The sequence below is a fragment of the Pezoporus occidentalis genome, unplaced genomic scaffold (assembly GCF_034315485.1).
Source record: "Pezoporus occidentalis ecotype Australia unplaced genomic scaffold, CSIRO_AGI_Poc_V1 ctg74, whole genome shotgun sequence".
Taxonomy (NCBI): Eukaryota; Metazoa; Chordata; class Aves; order Psittaciformes; family Psittacidae; genus Pezoporus; species Pezoporus occidentalis.
Window position 1 is genome coordinate 659,675 of NW_026916093.1, and position 23,644 is coordinate 683,318.

The 23,644-nt window shown below is 38.0% G+C and overlaps 1 protein-coding gene across 3 annotated transcripts in view; it reads left to right on the forward strand.

Moving 5' to 3' along the window:
* The window catches only part of ROBO2 (roundabout guidance receptor 2), a 1,081,280-nt gene that overhangs the window by 5,523 nt on the left and 1,052,113 nt on the right, over window positions 1-23,644 (forward strand). For 2 of the 3 annotated variants that reach the window (XM_062602003.1, XM_062602002.1), the window contains exon 2: window positions 8,126-8,242. In XM_062602003.1, the coding sequence (XP_062457987.1) occupies window positions 8,140-8,242 (103 nt within the window). In that variant the 5' untranslated portion in view covers window positions 8,126-8,139. Of the gene's footprint in view, window positions 1-4,842; window positions 4,996-8,125; window positions 8,243-23,644 lie in introns of all 3 variants that reach the window. The other variant, XM_062602001.1, reaches the window with a different exon arrangement.

Consider the following 23,644-nt stretch of genomic DNA (forward strand, 5'->3'; position numbering starts at 1 on the left):
ACCAATGTGGGTAATACTCTTAGGAGTGTTACAAGAGTGATGCGCTATCAGGTTTCAGCAAAGCTTACAATGCTTGGAATAAACTGAATCAAATTGTGTGTGTGTGTGTGTATGTTACAGCTGATGAAAAATGTGAATATAGCTGCAGAAACTACATATGCCTAGGTGTATACTTAACAGCATTTTGAGTACCTGCTGGCAAATGGTGTTACCTGATTATGGATGATGTCTGGTAATAGGTAATGATAGCTGTATTCAAGGCCAGGTTGGACAAAGTCTTGGGTGGCATGGTTTAGTGTGAGGTGTCCCTGCGCATGGCAGGGGGGTTGGAACTAGATGATCTTAAGGTCCTTTCCAACCCTAACTATACTATGATTCTATGATTCCTGTTTCAGTAATGGATGAGCTGAGCTGGAATGCAGTCCAGTGCAGAATGGGGAGGACTGTGTGACTTTGGGGGCCTTCTTATATCCCCAGCAATTCAAACTGTATCAGGTGCTGCTGATGGTAGCTGGAAAACTTGCTCTTTTTGTGAACAGTCTGGTATATTTAGCCTTAGAATAAGCTGCATGAAGTGGTATACATATGGAACGTGTAGTAAGAAGGTGGCTTACCTTATACTTTGGCAGCATAGCAATACTTGCTTTCAATGCCCTTGAAAAGCCAGCTGCCAGAGCCTTGCTAGAAGACCTATGAGCTACCCATTGTACGCGCCTGGAGTCCTTAAAAGAATCAGCGTTTCATTGCTAAGACCGTGATATCACAGCCCCTTCCCATTAGTGCAATCCAGTCTGCAGATGAGCAACATCTGTCTATCCCTGGTGTAGACAGCTAGTGAGACAGACCACAGATGAGATCCCTAGGTGAGATCAATCACTGATGCATTTTGAACCATAACCTGTAAGAGACTGTATGGAGGAATGTGTGTTGAACTTGGAGATTGAGGACTATAAATAGGGTTGGAAGCAAGACTTATGCAAGTTTGGTGTAGTTGGCTGTTTCAAACTTACTCAAAGCCTGTTGATATTGTATTACATGTGAGATACATACATTTGAAAGATTAACTTTTTTTTTTGGTTGGGTTTAAAAAATAAAGGGAATGAAGTCAGATGTTCACGTTTCATTTTCTTGCAAGAGGAACATACCTGATTTAAGTGGTGGTTTTTGTTTTTTTTTGTGAGATCTTTGATATTTTCTTTATTTTCTAAAGCATTGGTTTAAGGATAAATGCCTTGCCTAGGAATCTTGGCTTCTGAGACTGTATTTTCCCACTCTTTTGTGAGAGGATTGAAGGCAGCAACTCCAAAAGACATACAAAAATTGATCTTTGTTTGCTCATGTGTGAAATAAAACATCTCTGAGTGGTGAGTGGCAACACAACTGCTTTGAACCATGTGTTATAGGTTCCACAGCTATCCTCCGTATAGTGATACGGCCAGTTCTTATATGCGATACTAGCATCTGAACAACAGTAAGAAAAAGGTTAAAAGCCAAAGTCATCCGATAATTAAACTTTCTACTGCAAAGAAATATTTTGGAAAAAAGCCCTTTCCAGTCTCAATGAAATTGCCATGAAGGTCCATAGTGTTTCATAACAGTGAAACATAAGTTTCAATACACAAAAGAACAGAAGAATCTATCTTTTTAAAGGCTAAATACCTAGGTGAAAACAAATTTGCCTTCATTCAGGTACCATTAATTCGCAGTTACATTATGCCTGTAGGTAACTTTTATTTCTTTCAGCGCTACACGTGTTGTTTTCTTTATAGCATTAATCTGATGTTAAAAAAAATTCCATTTTAAAAATATTACAACTCTTACATTGTTCACTTTAAAATTTAATCAAAAAACATGGGAGAATCAATAGTTACTTAAATTTAGAAAGGTTCTGAAAGCAAACCTGATTATAAGTTAGAGAATTAATGATTTAGTACGTTACTGAATAATCAATAATTGCTAGTTGATGTTGTGAATCACTCTTACTAAATGTTTTGGAAAGTTTGTAATTGCACCACATAAGTTTCTGGCTGGCAAGCTGAACTTAAGAAGTCCTCAGGCCAGAGAGGCACATATTCTGGTGTGAGAAGCTGTGTTCTGAGAACAGACGAGGGAATGTGCTTCAGTGGAGAGCTGGAGTGGAAGAGGTGTCTGTTATGAGCATGACTATGCGTGTTAGCCTATTTTATACTTCAGCTGGGAGCAAGCTTTCTGACCTCCTCCAGTAGCCAGATGAGGACACTCTGCAGCAAATCTCAGCTGGAGTCTAATTTTGGTGCTTGCCAGTGCCCTCCCAGGACATCCTCTTTCTCTTCACTGGCTATGGAGCAGGCATAGGAATACTTGCCTCCTAAATTACGAGCCTAGTGTTGGTGGGAAGGGTTGCTGCATCCTTCCCAGCCCATTCAAAACTAAGAATTCCCTCATGTTCATGGACCTGTTGTATGGTTAGGAAGGGGGAGAAAGCTCTGGCATGCTCTGCTGTCTCCTGTATACTCCAAGCCCACTTTTGCAGGAAGGGAGGAAGGTGACTTTCCCTCGCATGCCATGGCAAGGTATGCGTGCAAGGTAGGGCTTGTGAACCCTTTCTGATATCTAACTTGAGCCACAGCTGTTTCCATACAGACAGGAATATCACATTATGTGTTCTATTTTCCTCTACTGGGGCTTTTGTAGATATTGGATGGGAGTTTGTGACTTCTCACATTCTATGCACAAAGGCAGTGGCTGCCAGCCAGCAGTGATGCTCTGGCCTACCAGAAGCAGCACTGAAAACTTCTGGTGTGGTATGGATATTGTTACACTGCTCTCATATTGCTTCTGAGTTTAAATAGGAAAAATCTTATCATTACTGTTCATTACACGGCATAAACAATCCTGATACTGCAGGGAGGTCCTCATCAGATAGTATCTGGTGCCACAGATGGCCCTCTGTGGGATCTTGTATTTATAATGTCTTTGGTAATGCACTAACAGAAATGAGGTAAAAAAATAGAGTCTTTGTAACAGGCAAAGTAAGACATCAGTGATAAACTCAATTATTTTAAATGCATCAGACCAGGTTCTGATTTCAGTAACATGGGTATAAACAGGCCTCCTGGTACCATAGTTTTTTGTGCATGTAAGGCAGATCACAGTCTGGGTTCAGGGATGTGGATTCTTACTCAGTAAAACCCATCTAGTTTAGACTTTACAATCTGTATTAGCAAAAGTTTAGCCCGTCCTTGGCGTTTCCTGAGACATCAGTGGTGTCCAATGATTATGATATTCAAGATACTTTACAGGATGCTTTGTGGTTTTGGAGGTTTGTTTTTTTCCTTTTATTTTTGCTCGGTTATGTATCTCCAAGTGTTTCGCATACCTGCTAAAACTCTTGTATCAGATTTCCATTTCAGAGAGACCCAGTTGATGGGACACATGACCTATCAACTCCTTAATGACCACCACTGAGAACACAGTTAATGGTGTTGGGCTTTTTTTGTTGCGTTGTTCCATCTATCTCAAATCTATTTTATGAAAGCAGTTAGCAATATGCTGAGTACCATATAAGCTTTTTCTTTAGATATATATTTGCTAAGACTTTCTTCCTTTTACCAGGCACAGTTTCAGGTTTCATAGGTACACGAATTCTTGAAGGAAAGGAAAGAGTGGGATTACTTTCTAAACCAAAGCACAAGGAATTCCAGTAGGGCAAAATAAAGGTTTCAACATCATGCATATATGCAAGTCTTCAGACTGCTGCATGAGCTAGGAATTACTATACTACATAGTGTAGCAACTTGCCTCACTTGATCTGACTTAAGATTTTTCTGAAGATGACTTTTCAAAGAATAACTTTATAGCCACATAAGCTATAGTGTGAGCCACAGAGTGATAGCAAGAACATGCAATGATTATTTCAGTGTTTTTTTTTGTAAATAAATGTATATCTTTCTAATGCATGAATGACAGGTGTATAGAGGGAAGCTTTCTATATTAGCGGTAGCTGGAGAAGCCATTTATCCCTTTTAATTATCTATACCAGGTATTTCATTGATGCTGTATGGAAAGGAAAACTATCCTTTAAATACAGAGTTAAGTGACTAAATTCTACTTCATTTACAACAGTAACTTTCACTGTTAAGAAGCAGTAGTGACAAGATTTACCAGAAAGCTGGCATGTTTTTGCTTGCCATTTATCAAATATTTACTAAGACTATGTTTGCATATTGTTTTAAAAGATTGTAACTTTGTAAAGAAATTATAAATATACTTAAAAAGGGTACTTTAAGTTTACATAGTTGGTATTCTCAGTGATTCAGACATGACAAAAGCATATCAAATAATCCAAGCAGTAACAGAAGGAAAACAAAATAGATGCAAGTCACTGCCACCCCCAAATCAAATTCTGCACAGCCTATGGATTTTAATGGATCATGCCACTGAGATAACAACAAATCTCTGGTAATGCAACTGAAAGCCTCCTAGCTTTTCATGCCAACATTACTTCAGCAAAACTCTCATCTCAAACAAACTTCAAACTTTGTTACAATCCTTTATGTGACAGATTTATCCATGTTAGCTGATTTCCTGCCAGCTCACTGCACCTGGTTCACTCTAAATTAGTTGCAGTTAATTGTCAACAAATGGGAAGAAGTTCCCATTGCCATTTTCTCTTGGCTTGTGAAGCTGGCGAGTGTAGTTCTTGTAGCTGTTGTACTCAGGTAGGGTATTGTTAAATGCATAAGTTTGGGGAGGGGGGGGTAAATAAATGAATATTTTTTTAATGTATGAGTGAAGTAAGAGTAAAATACGTAGTGGCAATTAATTGTTTCGATTATTTTTCTCTGTATTTTTTTGGTGCAGGACATGTGCAAGCACAGCTGCATTAAGATACATAGAGGAGCTTGTTAATTCAGCTGAGCCCTGACTGGGGAGACTAAATGGTGTGGGGTTTGGTGGTCCTTTTCACTCCACTAATGAAGGGAGAATGGTTGATTTAGAAGAAGGAGACTATAGGTAAGAATTTATATCTTTCTTAGTTTGGTGTTCTTTCTTCTCTGATAGTTTTCCTCTTCTAGCAGGCTTGGGGGGGGGGGGGGGGATACAAATAGTTTTTCCTTAGAGAGCTATTGATTAATGAGAATTTTGTCTCTTGGAGGATGATTTGTATCTCTCTCGGCTTTCCTTCAGTCAGTCTTGCCACAACAAAAATTTAAGTATGTTTTTGAAATATATTTTTTGTAATGTATTTTGTTCTTGTTTCACAAGATAGCTGTAGATACCCTCTATCTCCTGAGCTATTGCACTTGCTGTTCCTGTTAATTCAGTATACTTATGATTTAAGTCTTTCCCTGGTCATTTTATTCCTGTGTTGAAAGGTCTGAAGCAACATTGGTGTGTAAACCTAAGTGATAGAAAGGTTGTTACAGGCTTGGCAGTTGAGCTTTTTTACAGCAGTGTAGCCTCTCAGAACAATTGTTCTTTAATTAAGAAATGTGTTTGTGTGAGATAAACCTCTTTCCCTGCACTTATTGTGTGGTATGTGAGGCTCAGGATTGTGAAGAGATTTTATGTTTTGGGTTCTGTGTCAATTTTCTGCTTCTATCATGATAACCTCTTGTTGCATTTTCCTTGACAAATGGAAGCTCTAGTTTGAACTTTCAGTTGTGTATGTGGCAGTGGCTTTTCTTTGCTTCTTTTCCTTTACAAATAGTCTCTAGAAGACCAGAAATATGACAGGAATGGTATCTGTCAGGCTTAAATTCCCCCACTCTCTTTGCAGTCCTGTGTTGTTGTGAAATGGGCAACTCCATGCTACCCCTTGCAGTCCCCTTTGCCTTGCTCTTTGTTCATCTTCCAGGAGTGGTTGCTGCAGTGTGAAGAAAATGTTTTTCGTATCCAAAATCAGAGTTCACAATTCTTGCTGCTTCTGTTCTATTTTGACTACTATGTATGTTGACAGACATCTTACTAGGAGGAAACCTAAAGGTCATCTTTCTGTTTGCAAATCAGGAACATTCAAGCAAAAACGCCCTCTTAAAAGTTAGATGTTTCCTTGTGGGCTTCAGATAAGGCATCTGAATGCTTTCTTAGTTATGTATTTATATTGCAAACTAGCAGGGCTGTAGATACAAATGCCAGATTTTTATGGAGCTCTAGCTTTCTGTAGACGCAGTAAAAACAAGAATTATCTTGGAGATTTTAATTAATAGTAAAGTAGGTAAATAACTAATCTAATACCATCTGTTTGCTTACACTGAGAATCAAAAATGTGTCTGCTAGTTTGAGGAAAGAATATTCATGAAACAACATCTCTCTTTTCCAAGACACTGTTTTTTTATTTGACCTTGTGGGGGTAAAATATATTTATTTTTAGGGCGCTTATTCATTGTTCTACACTTTTTTTCTTTGGGACTACCATTTTCAGTCATTTGCTTTTCCTTTTCTCTTGGGGTTAAACAGCTCAAAAAAGGCCAGGCAAAGCAAACACAGCATTGTTGCATTCCTTCCTCTCCTCACTCCATATGCCTTCCTGAGAGGGGACGATGGGGAGGAAGTGCAGAGTGCTGGCTGGGGAGGGCCCCGTTTTGCTGAAATAACAACTGTTCTAGTGGAGCCTGAAACAAACTCTGAATGAGAAAGTCAAGGTGTTTGCTATGCTGGGGAGCTTTTCTGTGCAAAAAGGCTAATTACCATTACCAGTTTTGAAGCAAAAGGCAGCTTTCGCTCTGAACGGCTACATGAAGTACGTAGGAACATACTTGGTGATCTGGGCCAGTGGTTAGAGCACTGATTAAATGAAAGAGTGAAGAGTGTTACAGCAAACAAGAAAAATTAACCCTCACCCCCTCCAACCAAACAAGCAAGAAAACTCGTGTAGTTCCCATGGCCTGCCTTCCCTCTGTATGTAGGGGTAGGTGGGAAAGGTGGAAAATGTAGTATTCTTCTGCATGACAGACTGTGTAGATTTTTGTTGCACAGATTTTTATTACATAAATAATACTGTGGGTTTTTTAATTGCTTAAAGCAGAGATATTTATTTATCAGAGATTATAGGTCAGAATTGAGGAGTGGGGATTACTGAGTATAACTTCAGTTGAATGTTTTGTTATGGATGGGTTCTGCATGCATAGGTTTATAAAATACTTTTGTGTTGGTGTTTTTTTTAGTGAAACGTACTACAATAGCAGTATTAAAAGTATGTTTAGTTAGCCAATATATAAACATTCCCTTCTGTTGCTGTTTTGTCCTGTTTGGTGGGAGTTTTAATATTTTGTTTTAAATTCCTATAACTGTTAACGATATCACAGAAGTTTATAATGTGAAAAACACAGAAAGTTTTTACAATACCATCTTTTAAAAAACTATTTGAGGAATTGTTGCAATATTTTCTGTGCACTGGGCAAGTTACCTAATTTTTCATGTACCAATTTATGTGATATTTGCCTGTGATTTAGGCTAGAAATTATGACCTATTTTTTTTTTTCATCCAGAGTCCTGCCTGGCTCATGTAATTAGTACAGTTCTGACAAATCAGTGTTTGATTATACAGATCTGAAGAAGCAGACCTGAGTCAGAGTGCTAAAAAACAGGGGATGGGATGTGGGTAATAAATAGCTAAACGTAGCATATGTCAGTGGTGTAGAAGCTGTGACCACTGGAAGATATAGCTGGTCCAGGAAAGCCCAAAATGAAATGCAACTATCATCACAACCTGATGGTGTCAAAAACCCAGTCTTTAAAAAAAGAAAATCAAGTGAAATGTTGTCCGAGGCGCTTTGCCTCAGAATTTTTCTGTGCTACAGCAAATCTTAAGTGACTCAATGAAGTGCTGCTTGTGCAGGGCTCCTGAGCCTAGTTGGATTGGAACCTAATTCTTTGTGAAAGCCAGGACCTCTGTACGAAAAACAATTTAAAATGTTTTCAAAGCCACTTCCAGTTCATAGTAGTCTATGAGGTAACCTTGAGCAAACACAGTCAGGGGGGTTCTGAATGAAAAAGCATTTTTACCTGTGAGTATTTATTAAAGTAGAGCAATTCATATTTACTGAGAAAGTTTGTGGGGATTTTGTTTTGTTTTCTTCCACCCAAGGGCATGTTTACAAACAGTTAAAACTAAACCAGTCAATAATATTTCTTTATATAGTATCCAATAATGCAATGGCTGGAAGACAAGGAAGCAGGCAAGTAACTGGGCGGATGCACTGGATATTGGCAGCAATTCTGACGCTATGGAGTCACCAGATCAGTGGACAGGGACAAGGTAAGTGATGATCTTTTACTACAGTTTTCCATTTGCTTGATATTGCATAGCATTGGTTGGAGAAATGAGAGTGTGTTATGAAACATTGAACTTGTGTGAAACGCTGACAAGAAAGGAGAATATCAGAGTCTGAAGTACTTCAGTTGAAAAGTCAAATGCTCTTTGAAAGATAGTGTCTTGATGCCTTGTGTAATCATCCAGATGCTTGAATCAGTTTTCTTGTGCTCTGATTGGAGTGTGTCTTGAAATACATTTCCCTTTGTAGTTGTTGACTCCCCAGGTGTGGAGAAGTAGCTGTTTAAGAGACTATAGACATGGACACTTTGCATTACTTTGCTGTGATATCTGCAAAGAACATGCAATATTCAGAATGGCTTTTGTTGCGGTGCTATAAATATTTTCCATGTTGTGATCATGTCTTCACTGATGGCGGTGCATAATAACAGCTGTGAGAATGCAGACAAGAAAAAAGGTCTAGCTTGTTACGTTTTTTCTTTGAAAAGTGAAGCGTTATTTCTGATCTGAAGACCGTACCTAGGTGCTGATAATGAAGTAATAACAAGCTATTGTATTTTTTTAATATATATTTGGTATAAGAAATGTTTGCTTGTTGTGTTAAATTGGGGGAAATCTGTTAAGTGACAGCCTTGGGACTTTGAAGTTAAAGGGAAGTGGATACTTATTCCTTTCTGAGTTATGTCAGGAAATATATGTTCCAGGTTAGCTGAGATTTCCACATCCTTGATTTACTCAAGTGGGGAGAATGCTGTGCTTTTTCCAGCTACAGGCTATCTGCTCTGTATTACTCTTGTCAATGACTACCAGCATGATGCTTGGCTAGCTTATGTAGCTTGTGCTAGGTCCATTCTGCTGTGCAGTTCTTGGCTGTTGGAATGATAATGGAGTTGCTTGGTGCAGTTGTAGGTATATAAATTGGATGTAAATGGTGTACTGCAATTCCGCAAAACTTAATGTTGCTTCTGCAGATATTAAATGCCAAACTTACAGCCTACAGCACTTGTGTAGAGTAAGGGTCATGAATATTTTGCAGCTATCGCCAGACATGAAGAGGGGGTTTTCTATGATACAAACTGTTGTACGGAAAGGTGAGTTGGTTTTTAAGGAAAGAAAAAAAAAAAGCAACCCAAAACCAACCTTCCATTTTGGCAATATAATTTTTGTCTTGGAAAAAACTATATATTTGAAGACTTGGTTTTGTGGTATTGTGGTGAAATGTAATGGGTATGTTAAATTTTTGTGATTTATGAAGTGCTGGTGAATGGTATTGGAAAGAACTTGAAGTTCTTCAAGTTACTTACTTGAAGGAATTTGTTTTCAAAGTGGACAATGTGAGGATACTTTTGCTGTAAAATATGCTTTTCATTGAAAACTGTTTGAGTTTCTGGCTGATGAAAAGTGAATATTGCAGTCTTCATCTGTGAGCTGGTCATGTAGTTCTATATGTTTCTGTTTTCTATAACCAAAATACAACTTGGAAAAAGGAAACCTTAACAGTGTGTCAAAATATTACATTCTCTTTCAGTGTAAAATGTCTTCCTAAAATTTGCAGTAACTCTTACTGGAAAAAGAATATGAACTTCCATTGTGCTATTTTGCTCTAATTGTAAATAATTTTGCTAGGTTCCTATGCAGCTGTTGAATATTAAATACTTTCAAGCAGGCCTAGTGTAATAAAGTTGGCTGTGTCTCAGTCTTGATAGACTTTGCACTCTGATGGAAATTTAGTGTAGACTTTTGAGCATACCTAGTTATTGCAACTACTGATGACTGCTTATACCTTCATTTGCAAAATATGAATTTTTAATCCTCTGACAATGAAGCAGTAAATTAAAACCAAATAACAAATATTTTCTTGGTATAATTATATACACAGGGTATTTGGAAAATGTGAAATCTCCTTAAGTTGTCAGATACATCCTAATTTTGCTGTGGATTTTTATCATCTTTTTCTATAAAAGTAAAAAGCAAAGCCCTTTGGGTATGACATGGAGGAACCTGAGAAATGTAAAGGAGAACTCAAGTAATCTGAGTAAAATTTAAAGTTTGAGTGTTCAGAGTCTATCAGGACAATAAAATGATAGAAATAATTATTCTGTGTCTGGGCGTCGAACCAAAAGGGTTTAAAAGCCATATGGCTGCATTTAAAGAAAACAGCTTCTGAGTCACATAACTTCAGTGTGAGTGGGTTGCTATGGAAGTTAGAAAGAAACCAACATTTGTTCCATTTCCCATCAGAATAGTAAACTCAAATTAAAATCCCTTTGTTTTTCAACAGCTATTCCTATCTGTCTCTTTTTACACATTAACCCAAACCATTCTGTCTTTTGAGATCCGTGGCGCTGCATCTTGTTCTGTTTGTGTGTTGCTTACCATTAGCTACTTCGGTCTACCCAGAGTAAGAGTCAAGTGGAGGCTGGAGTATGGAAGAAACCATGCCTTGTTTTATTCTGAGCTGTTGCACATTGGTTAAATGTGTAATTTTTAGTTTTGTACCCATTCTGCTTCTCTTTACCCAAGTAGTGCGGGTTCAACTCTTCTATCTTCAGAACAACCCTGGCCTATATTTTGTACTTATAAGTAACTTTTGAAAAAGATTTTATATCTCTTTAACATTGAGCAGCAAGTAATCTGAAGAATGTTTTGAAGCAGTTATGCTTGTTTCTTGGTGAACTTAAGACTTCCAAGTATATGATATCTCTAAGAAACTTGAACAGCGATCAGTCATATATTGTTCTGTGATATCCTCTAACAGTGTTAATGATATTTAAGACAGAATATGACTAAGGAGTCCTGGTATCTATTAATTGTCAGACTTACAAAAGGAGTGGATGTTTCAAGATATGTGGAATTTCATTGCTGTATAGAGTAAGCAGGTGTTCCCTTTGAAACTCTCGAGGTGCTGGATAAAAGTGTATCTGCTCTCTGAAGAGCTCCCTAGTTATGCTGGTGTTCTTGGATGCATGCTTCCTGCAGAAGAAGACCCTTCAAATCTTTTTTTTTTTTCCCCAGAGTTGTCAGCATACAGTGTGACAGGTTGCTCTCTTTAATGATCAAGCAGAAAGGCTGTGCAATGTGCTACAGCCAAGAGGATTCAGAACTCAAACTGAATGTGCTAGAAAGCAGTGGGTGTTGCTGGCTTGAGCTCTGACCCCTGCCTGCAGGAACTTTTTTCTCCCAACACAGGCCTATTAAGAGAAAATCATATGAACTTTTGAATTGTTTTGCAGTTGTAGTATGGGATACTTGTGTGTTCTTCTTGCATTTGATGACTTTAAACAATGATAAAGTAGGCTATGCTTAGCCAGCATTGCAACTAACTTGGAATATACAGGAGTATAGATCAATACACCTTCAGGAACAGTAAAAGGGAGTCTTTGCTGGACCTCGGAGAATCATGAGGTCGATGCTTATAGCTGAAAACAAGCATTCAAGTTACCTCATGTCCCCTTTTTTTAGTCTGTGTTTTTGGAAAAAAGCAACCCAGTGTGTCCAAAAATGTGCTCCAAAACCAGCGTATAACAGTATCTTTTCTCAGTCCTGAAATCCTGAGATTACTGTGGCTTGTGGGAAGGCCGGAAGACATAGGATACCTGGGATTTCTTCACAAACCTACCCATAGTAACTTGTTTTGACTGTGGATAAAATGCCGAAATATTCTGATAAATCTTTTTAGCAGTTGAAAGACTAAGCTTTGAAATCTATTTCTAACCACTACGCGTACTGTGAGCTAAAGCAACTCTTGTGTAAGTAGCTTAGGTCTTGCTCAGCTGTTCGCTTGTCTGACATAGTAAGGAAAGAAATATTTTATATATATGGAGTGTGTGTATACAGTTACACAACACTGATTTTATAAATGACTAGTCATTGTGGCTTAAAGAAATCGCCTAAACCACCAGAGTCAAATCTTTACACAGAAAGTGAGAGTCTCAGAGCTGGTTCCAGTTTCACAACTTGGCAAATCCTCATGCCATAAGTGGGTGTTGTGGTGCCATGGCAAAAATCTGCAAAGCCACAAGTTAATCTATAAATGCTTTTCAAAGTGTATAATGTAGATCTAATGCAATGTAATAGCCATGTTGGCTTAAGTGGTGAGTGCAGCTCAAAAGCACCAAAATCAAAGATGCGCAACAGCAATGGTCACGTGCAGCAACGAAAATCGCAGTCTGAGATAAGGAGAGGATTATTCTGTGTGCATGGTGAAGCATGACCTGCATTACCCAGAGAGGTTCAGGAATCACTGTCCTTGGAGATGTTCAGGACTTGATAGGACAGCTCCCTGGGCAACCTAATCTAAATTGGAATTTGCCCAGCTTTGAGCAGGAGGTTGGATCCATGTGCCTTCAGAGGTCCCCTGATCTTTTTCTGTGATTATAGGAAATGTTTATCTACAGAATAATTGCTGTTTAAAACCAGTATAAATTATATGCAAAATTATATGGTTCCTAGCAAACCAGTAGTAGAATGTGACACCCAGCAACAGCAAAGCTCCTGATTCCAGTAAAATCTTTGCCAAGTAACTGTCTGGAAAAAGTTACCTTTTATGCTTCTTGAAGAAGCAAATGTATCAAAGGAGTTTTTGCAATTTACAGGAAGGTCATCAGATTAGTGAATTAGAGCATTGGCTGCTGGGTGACTTTATGCTTAACATTGCTCACCATCTTCCCTTGACAGGTTTATCGCACCTCAATTGTTTCTAGGAGACCTTTTGATATTCCACATTTCCTCAAAATACACCTGTGTGTTTGTGTGTGTCCCATGTGAAATCCAAGCCAGAATTTGCTGATAAGAAAAGCGTGATGCAATTTCCACTATCAGCAGGACTATAGTAGCAGTAGATTACATCTGGCATGTGGGAAGAGCAGCTATCCCTAGAGCTGGTCTGCTGATCCTTCCCTAGTAGCGCAGTGAGAAGGCAATGCCCTACTGCGGTCATGCAGGAGAAGGAAAACAAAAGCTCTGTTGCAGTTACCCTTGAACTTCTGGGTAGCTTAAATTCCTCTCATTAGAAGCAACAAATACAGTATAAACACCTTTAGGTATTGGGGTAGAAGAGGAAGGGGCAAAAAAAGACTGAATAGGCTTGCAGGTTTCCTGGACCAGGTCAAATTGAATTGTAGTTCCATGTTTGAGTCACTGTGGTGCTCTGAAATATTAAACTTCTCCTTTTGGCTAGCAATGTAAATGAGGAAAGTTGTAATTGCTCCTTAAAAGTTGTATGTGTAACTGCAGACATATTAGAACATGCCTTCCATGCATATGTAATATGTGTATTAGAAATCTATTGTATTTTGGAGAGTACATGTAGTAGGGTATGTTTCATGTGGTTAATCTGGTATTACAGGGATTACCGCAAAAAACGAGAGGCAAGTCACTGCGCACAAAAGCCCCAACAAAATGGGAGTCATAACACTGTGTTCCTTGTTACTTATGCTGGAAAAAAGTCTTTTCTGGAAAGAAATATTTGAGGTAGAATTAGGGAAAGGTGTATTTCCTGCAAGAGCTCCTGTACCTATTTCTGAATCACAGTAGAGCTCACACCCCAAACTCTACTTAAATATATTGTAAAACTTTCATTTAAAGGAAATAACCACCTAAAATTCATACCTTTTTAGGTAGATTGGTACCAATGAAATATATAAAGTCTCTCCAGTGATTATTGGGGTATGGTTTAGAATGCATTAAGTTGTTTTAAAGTAATCAGTTCATACCTGCAAATGAAACCGAAGCTCATTCCAGCAAAATAAAACTAATTTGTATTGCTCTCCTGTGAAGCATCTGATTGCAGAGAGCTGGTGAGCACTCATTTCGGATTCTGCATTGAGTCTCTGATAGACTGTTCTTTGATCCAAATTTAGATTAAACCCAGATGACAAAGTTTTAGCAATCTTTGCTTGTGCAGTACTGCCTGTTATATATTCAGGTGGTGCAGTAAGAATAGTTGGGATAGGACAACCAGAGCTCTCCAGGAATGTTGTGGTACATTGCACTTGTAGTACATTGAGGTAGTGATGAAGTAACTTGGTGATGATGGGGCTAAACATGTCTTCTGTATCCTCATCATAGATGTGTAGAGGCATTTAGAGACATTTGAGTGATTTCTGTATAAACAACAAGCCCAAAGCCTTTGTTCTCAAGACCAAGATGTACCATGCTGGAAAGAACAGTAGGCATGTGTGTGAATGATACGCCTAAACCTCATGTTCTCACTTCCGCCTCTGCAAATTTGATGTTACTTTTTATAGGTGGAAGGGAAAGGTGGTTTGTACATGTCAGTACAAAAGAAAAGATTCTTGAACTGCAAAGCGATGCTTTATTTCTGGTTCAGCAATCTGTATTGGGCAGGGAGGGCATGTTAACTTAGCCTTAACGAAAGAAGCTTCAGCCTAATACAAACGACTGCTGCCTATCTCACAGTAAAGTTTTCAAAATATGTGTAAAAATACACTATCAGCATGTACCTTTACCCAATCAAAGTACCAGTAGCTTTCTAAAGCAATTGGACATGATTTAGTACTTAACCTTTATCTCTTGCACGTTATACAGCTTTGCTAATGGATAACAGCACTGTATTTTGAAGGGAGGATTTGTTTTGTTTTTAATGGAATAGTTAATCTTAGCCACTTTAAAATTGGCAAGTGGCCTCTATATTAGACATGACTGTTAACCAATAGTGTGTTACAGTTTTGAAAAGAGCTCTGTTTGTCTTCATTTGTTCAGGCAACACCCTTTGCAGAAGCTCTTGATGGAAGAAGAAACCACTAGTGTTTCCTTAAGGTATTCTTTCCTTAGGTGTGTTCCTTCCTCAGGTATTGGGCGATTGCAAAGTGAAATGTTTGCTGCCTGCTTCGATTTAATCACAGTATTAAAAAAAGGCAGTCGCACATAACGTTTTTGGAATGCAGCTGAACTCCTACGTGAGCTGTGGAATGTAAATTTGATCAGAAAGCATGCTTTGCTTTCAATCAATTATAGTTCCATTTGTCAAAAGTCCTCCTTGTAGGCAAAGACAGCGTGCAAAGTTAATGCAATCTATAAATATTGTGTTTTTCTTTGGGATGAATCTTCATTGACTTCCACAAAAAGTATAAGATATTAAGCATGCAGGCATTCCACTTTGTGGCCTATGATCAGAAAATATTTCATGTCACACTTACTTCAGAGAGGATCAAGATAAGCTAAACAATACACAGTGAAACGTAACACGGCATTAAAAGGTCCACTACAATGTGATTTTCAGAAATCATATAACAGAATGTAAGAATACTTTTAGCATTAAGTACAGGAGGAGATAGCTTGAGCAGACTGCCTATTAATGAGGAAGTAGAAAATCTGTGGTAACAGTTTATGAAACTAGCAGGTGCTAATATAGTAGCTGAGGACAAAAGGGTTCTTATTACTGAAGTGACAAAACCATAATGGTTTTATGATAGTAATAAAAGGGCTTAATCTCTAATGAAAACTGTGTGATCTATCTAAACTTAAACTTAGGTTTTCCTTATGAATGTTGCTTAAATATGGCTAAGGTTATTTTCATGACTATTTTACAGCCCCAAAAGTATCTGCCTTTTCTGGTGGCTGCATTTTCTGTAACTGTTTTTGCCAGGATTGCTAGTCTGCATCTTTGAGGGGTGAAAAACCTGCTTTCCCTGAAATGCTTTTGTGGGGGCGAAGAAATGAATCATTCCATATTGGGCAGCAGTATACGGGAAGGTATACATGATGTAGGAGATGAACACAATACCTATAGAATAAAAGGTCTCATTTTCCATATACAAAGCATGCAGGCATTCTGTTGGTCTTCAGTTCTCACAGGTTACCAAACCAAAGATTGATGAGACACACACAGGAGAGATAAAGGAGCACAGTTACATGGTGTAGTTTTACCTTCTTAGTAGTACTTGTGTTGTAAAACTAGACATTCCATTTTTCTTATATAAAAAGAGAAACTAAGACAATCACACTTAAACTCTTGAATTAATGGTCTAATACAATTGAAGATGTAGAAAGTTTTTGAACATGAAACAAAAAGATTAGTTATGCTACATAGGAAGAATGCTTCTGAGAGCAGGTGTGTGGTATGTGTGGGGTGGTTGGCTGGTATGTTTTTACGTGAAAGGTTCAGTTTCTTGCAATCTGTAGCAGTTTAAACCCTTGGGAATTAATTTCCAGGGAGGTTGAGTTTTGAATAATGAGAACTTTCTAATGAATGGATGTGTAACTAAGAACCTCTGATGTCATTGTCTGGAAACAAGCTTTGGTGATGCAGATAACTCTTGGTGCTGCTGTGAAGCCTGCTGCATTAGGTGGGCCAGAACTTGCCCCCCTGTTATGCGAGAATTAAAAATGATCCTATTATCATAGCACTAAAACAAAAACCAATTTCTGTACTCCTTTACAAAAGGTAAATTTACTTACTAGAAAGCAGGATATGAGTAAAGTCATCACTTGATACAATTAAGGAAAAGGTTTCAGTTGATATTTTAAGTAAATCTTTCATTTTTGGAAATATGGTGTTGATGTTTTATCAGAATGTCTGAGGTTTCAGAAATGTTCTTGGCAGTCACTGTGGTAGTAAGCTTCATAAAAAATAATAAAAATTGGCAGTAAAGGGAAAGATACAATGCATGTAGTAAAAAACACTTAATCCTGGAACCTGTACAAGTACTAAGTGTCCTAATGTATATTTACCAAGATATAGCTTGTGTTTTTATTTATGTTGCATAGTAAAGCATTTCAGGATTCAGTTATCTGTCTTTGTCTTTTTTGTATATACTTTATTTTAAAAAGCTACCATACCCATAAACTCTCAGGTCTTGGTGAGTTGAAACGAATCTCTAAAAGGCTATTCTGTCAAGAAGCTCACAGGTCAAACAAGATTGTTTATTATGTTGAGTAGCTGAAATGGATTTGTTTTTGAGCAAGGTTTCTTTTACCTTTCAGCTGCTGTTTGGGGTTCACTTCTTCCAGCTATGGGGGGGAAGAAAAGCCCAAGCAGACCCAACAACAAAGTAATTTTTAGCCTCTTTTTAACAGAACTCAAAGTGCTGTGAAGGCTTTATTAGAGTGAAAACACCAAGGCTGAGTTCCAGCATCAACAGCTACTTTGCTACAAGTTCAGCATTTACCTGTCTTCACACTGGCAGCTCCTATGCTGACTGGGTGACACTTGGATATGAATTTTTCCCTTTTGTCACTTGCTTCTCTGTGTTTAGATCCTCACTTCTGCAGGAGGAATACAGCCCAGCAAAGGCTTTGGAATGCAAACCTTGGCTGAAAAAAGCCAGCAAAAGTGCTTCAAGAGGTGTCTTGAGTATTGGTAGCTGGAAAAATAATCTCAACTTCCAAAAGAAAAAAAAATCTGGGAAAACTGTCAAAGTGTATCTGCATAAGTAATGATCAGTAACAAATTAATTGTGCTGAGATACATAATAGGCAGCGAGAGGGAGGAGAATTGGCAAGAAGACATCCTTAGCATGAGAAGTGAAACAAGATTGAAAGGTCATCCATCAGTAGTCATTCTAGCTCTGTTTTGAATAAAATTGATAAACTAAAGACTATTTAACTGCAGGCATGTAGCAATATAAAGGCAGGGTGTCCTATGCAGAATCTTGCATGTAAATCAGTTAGCTGAAATTTGTCCTTAGACCATTTCAGTGCTCTCTTTGGAGGCGAATTATTTCTTGAAGTTCTTGAATCTTTTTGTATCTCAATACCAGTTATGGAATCTATCCAATGATGGCTAAGATCGATCTATCTATCTATCTATCTATCTATCTATCTATCTATCTATCTATCTATATCTATCTATCTATATCTATCTATCTATATCTATCTATCTATCTATCTATCTATATTTTTAAAGAAAATAGTATTGTTTGGTTACACTTATTTAGTGACATTTTATTAAAGTAGGGAGCTTCTCATTAACACTCTGGTCAGTGAAAGTGTTCTTCAAAGGATTATCTCAAATGTATTAGATGAAAGTACTCAATGATTTGCAATTTCACTACAGTCTTTCATTCACAGTTTAAAAATTGCCAGCAAATGCACAATTAATTACATAACTATTTAACTTTGACAGCTTATTTCTGGATTGGGTAGAATAAGTCACAGCTGTTTCAGCTTGTTAAATGATGTTTCACTGCTTTGTGATTATGCTTCACAGTTGTAGGGTCATATCATTAAAAATACATGAGTAAGAGTGTTGTTTCCATTACCCTAATATCTAGTAGAAAATACAGATTATTTCTCGTCTGTTTAAATCTATTACCATGACAGTAAATGTTTTCAATTTCCTCAGTGTACATTAAAAGTAGGAATAAATAGCATCTACTACATTATTATTTTATTGCTAAAGTTCAAGCAGATAGTATCAGACATATGTCTTTCAACTACGTAGGTTAGAAAGAGAAGCTTACTGAGAAGAATTAAAACTTATTTTGCTGCTAGGAAATACTCTGTTGTGCAATTGAAGTCTAAAGTATGCTGTGTTCTCTACATTCTATCTGCAATCTGTGTTTCTTTCAAAAATTCTGGCATTGATCATTACCGGTAATAATTCCTATGAATTTTATTATAGAAAAGTAACCTAGGGGTATTTTTATCATGTATATTGTAATACTGTGGATATATATGTGTATGTGCCAAGCACTTCCTCCTGCTGCCTGCTGGTTTGATTTGTTACAACAATTTATTATTTATTAATTTGAAATGAATGAATAATCCTATTTACATGGGATGTTCTCTTTCTGAAATGCACATTGGAAATTTGTCTTCCATAATAATGCTCGTATATCACCTAGTATAAAACTTGCAGGGTTTTTTTTTTTGCTTTGTAGTAGCATGAAGCTCCCAAGAGAACTTTGAGAAATGTGAGACTTCAACTTTAACAATGCTTATAATTAGCACTGTCCACCGGAATTTAAAGGTTCAAGAATACTATGTGAAAGATACTTCACAATCCTTAATCTCAGTTGAAGCAACAAAATGTAGATGATCTTTACTTGTATGTAGAAAGCGGTCAGGTATTCTCAGAATGGCTGGAATTGAAAGAGTGCCACCACCCTGTCCAGCCTGGGCTTTGCTAGCACAGGCTGCCCAGGACCATACATAAACACTTAAGCTATACACATATCATGGAGAAGTAGAATTATTATTATTGCTATGTTAGAAAGATGAGGGGGAAGACACTTTTACTTCTAGATGTAATTTTGTGTATTAATTTGTGTGTGTGTGACAGGCAAAGCTCATCCTCTGTTGATTGTTTCACTATACTGTCCATCAACTCTTGATGAGTTTAACAAATGCGTTCACTCTTGTACAAATGGGAAAGCAGATGCTGTGCTTGAAGTGCCACAATACACAGCATGAGCTTATATGTGCCTTTCAAGAAAAATAAACACAATTATTTTATTGCGAAGCTAGCAGTTTCACAAGTTTTCATGTGAAAATGTTAGCTTTATCTCGTAGGTCATATTTTCATTGCCTCCAACTTGAAATGCAGTGGCAGCATTGTTAACTCCCTACCCCTGCATATGCTTCTCTCTCATAGTTGCTGCATATCAGAGTAAGATGCCTGTTGTGAGGACCCCTTTGTTTTCATTTCCAATGTACTTAAACATGCTGAATTCATAGCACATAGAGCCTGCCCCTGCTCTTATATTTGCTCTTTACTGCATGTGGCTTTGTTAAGGGTTACTGTTTTTCGTGGCATAAATATTAAATCCAGCTTCAGTAATCGTTAACCTTTGTGTGCAGTTGATGCACTTAATTCTTCTAAGGAATATAACTTTATCATTTTGGCTACTTGGTTTTCTTGTCTTTTTACATGAGAAATTCTGCTTTCCTCCATCCAAACTCTTTTTAAAGAGCTATTTCATGATTCTGTCATGCTTCTGTGTTTTCAAGTTCAAAATGAATGACATGCAGGGTAAATGTGATGAGGGGCATCATGCACGCAGGCCATGTTTAACTGAATGCCTGCCTTCTTCATCTTTACATGAGCTCTCAAATAAGATGGCCAGCTTCACATTTACTAACAAAGCAATCAAATAAATGCTAAATGTTAGAAGATGGCTACATGTCTGATTAAAAAAATATAATCCAATAGAGAAACATTTGACCACTTTTGGGCCCTGTCTGTTATGCAGATAGTCTTTCTTCACGTTGGGTCCAAGTGAAAGTAGTGTTGTGATTTATGCTTTCTGCCACAGCTGACTTTATAAATCTTGCCATTCTTGAATCATGTCTAATAGATTGTTTGGTCCTTTATAAGGCCAGTCACTGGGAAGGCCTATGACTTTCTGATGACAGATTACAACTCTTTGAAATATCTTTTGTACTCAAAAAAAAAAAAATCGTCTCTGCGTATTCGTCTGTATTTTCTAGATCTGATACATAGAACAGTTCTAGAATCAACAGAAAAATAGTAGCATTTAGCAGATTTCTGTAGGAATGTCTGTATTTTAAAAAGTGTATGTTACTTGAGGTGGGGTTTTTTGGCCAACCTGGATACAAATAATCTAAATTCATGAGTATTGTGGAAATGTTCCTAAGCAGTTGCTAGAACAGGCAGTTCTTGCTAAGGAGGTAATGCATTCTAATTAGGTTCCACATCAAAATCCATAAAACATTTCTGTGAGCACACTTCACAAGCTTGCTGGAGGCAGTAGTCTCACAGTAAAAAGCGTGAAAACAAACATTTCTAATTCTTTGTGTTTTCACAGTCATAACTGTCATAAGTTAAAATAGATATTTTCATTAAAGCACTTCTATTAGGTTAGCTTAGCTTATTGAGAGGTAATAATGACTTTCCTCCAAGGCTGAGGAGGAAAATAATATCACAGGAAACTTCAAGTACTTTATAAGTAAACAAAGACTGAAGTTGGTCAAGTTTGTAGAAGAAATGTGTATATTAAGGATGGTGAAGTTTGTGTTTTGTTTTTTTTTTTTTTGTTTTTTTATTAAAAAAAAACTTTTTTGTCAATAAGATGCAACTTCAGCCTTCCTCACTACCTTGATGTCAAGGTATTCTAGACTTTGTTTTGCTCTGCACTCCTATACTGACTTTTAATGAAATCTACTATGACACCTGCTAACCTATTCATGTCGGTGTGAGCAGATGGACACAACCAGTGAGTTGTACAAACAACTACTATCATTCCTACATGCTGTATAAAACTGCTTGGGGATTTTACTTCCTTAGGGGGCAAAAGGAGTTCTCTCACTGTGGTAATACAAAGTTTAACACTATTTTTTTTCTTAGGGAGTAATTGTTTGGATTATAAACCAAAGGAAGTAGTGGCATATGCTGTTTGGAGACTGGCTGCAGGCCCCCTCTTTCCCACATACAGTAAAACACCATTCATTTTATTGCATTGCACACATGCCTGGGGCTATCAATACCATTTACAGCAACACTTTATGTATCCATCTTCCTCCATCAGTGTGTGATATGTAATGAATACAGTGAATGAATTACCCTACAACTGAAATAATATGCAAGTATGTGTTATGTGGATGGTGAGATTGAATGCACCCTCAGAAAGTCTGCCAACACCATCATGCTGGGTTGTGCGGTCACCATGATGGGTGGAAGGTTTGCCATACAGAGGAACCTTGACAGGCTTGAGAGATGGGCCAGTGAAACTTCATGATGTTCAGCAGGGCCAAGTGCAAGGTCCTGCATGTAGATCAGGGCAATCTCAAATACAAATACAAGCTGGGCAGAGAATGAGGCTGAGAGCAACCTGGTCTAATGGAAGGTATCCCTACCCCATGGCAGGGGGTTAGAACTGGATGAGCTTTAAAGTCCCAGCCCAAATCCTTCTATGATTCTGTGATTTTTATTCAGTAAAGTTAGGGTGAAAAGGAGAAAAAAAAAAAAAGTACTAGTAATGATCTTGCTCATGTTTCTACAAAGATCCTAAATGCTATGTGCTGCCTTCCAGATTCCTAGTATATTGTGGATGGAGTGACTCACTTCGGTTGTAAAAGAGAAATAACAAGTTTATTGTTATAAACTAGCAATTTAACTACGTTTGGTAATAAATGTGACAATGGTTTGGCAAAGGACACTTGAGCATTTACTGCATAGAGGGCACGGTCAGATAAAAGTTGTCAGGGAGCCCCTCTATTGAATTATGAGGTGCAGAAAGGATCCCCTTGCCTTCTAAACTCCCTCTCAGAGAGCAGTGTAGGTGTGGGCGGATCCAAACTTACTCTCAGACTTGATCAGCGGTTTATGGCTAAAGGTTTATAGGTGCGCAATCATTTATATCACTTAGGTAAGATTTCAAAGCTTAGCATGCTATTAATCACTTACGGAGAATCTGTTGCAGCAGGGACTCATAGAATCATAGCATAGTTAGGGATTGGAAAGGACCTTAAGATCATCTAGTTCCAAACCCCCTGCCATGGGCAGGGACACCAAGTACTAAACCATGTCACCCAAGTCTTTGTCCAACATGGCTTTGAACGTTGCCAAGGATGGAATGTTCACAACTTCCTTGGGCAACCCATTCTAGTGCCTCACCACCCTCACAGTAAAGAATTTCTTCCTTATATCCAATCTAAACTTCCCCTGTTTAATTTTAAACCTGTTAGCCCTTGTCTTATCACTACAGTCCCTAATGAAGAGTCCCTCCCCAGCATCCTTATAGACCCCCTTCAGATACTGGAAGGCTGCTATGAGGAATCTCTCAACTTTAAGAAGTAACCTTGAGAGGTGTCCAGGAGATCCTGGCGTGGAGGCCACTGCTGTGTAGGAGAGCTCAATGGGACCCCGGGCTGTCTCCTATTTATGGAATGAGATAATTGATACAGTCACATTTTTCTATCAACTGCAGAACTTTAGTCTTTATTCCAAACTCTGCTTGAGTCAGACCTTGGCCAGCACTAGGGCTGGGGGGGGGGCACATACTGCTCAGATTAGCCCTTGGCTATTGTGTTATCTGTCTCTCCAGAATCCACTTTGGCTCAGATATGTTTCAACTGGTTATTATCACTTTACAGAAAATAAAGGAGGGGGGTGTGTGTCACACAGCCACACAGTATTAGTACAGACTAGAGAAATGACATTGCTTAAGCAAGCTGCTGTTGTAACAGCTTGCCCCAGTTGTGAGTAAGGAGCAGCATTTGTGTCATTCCAGGCTTTCAAACCAAATCTGTCTGAAATAGTGGCTCCTAGCCTTGGGTGCTGAAGACAGTCTCCTTAAGCAGAAGCGTCTTGCTTGGTGCCTTCTGTTGTACCTGAGACCAGGATGTCACTGCTGCTTCCTGTAGCTGGCATCTCTAGCCATTACATATGTCTCTCCTCCTTTCTTGGCAGCATGGTCTTCGTGCTTCATTTTGAGGGAGTAGAGAGGTGCAAAAGTATTAAAG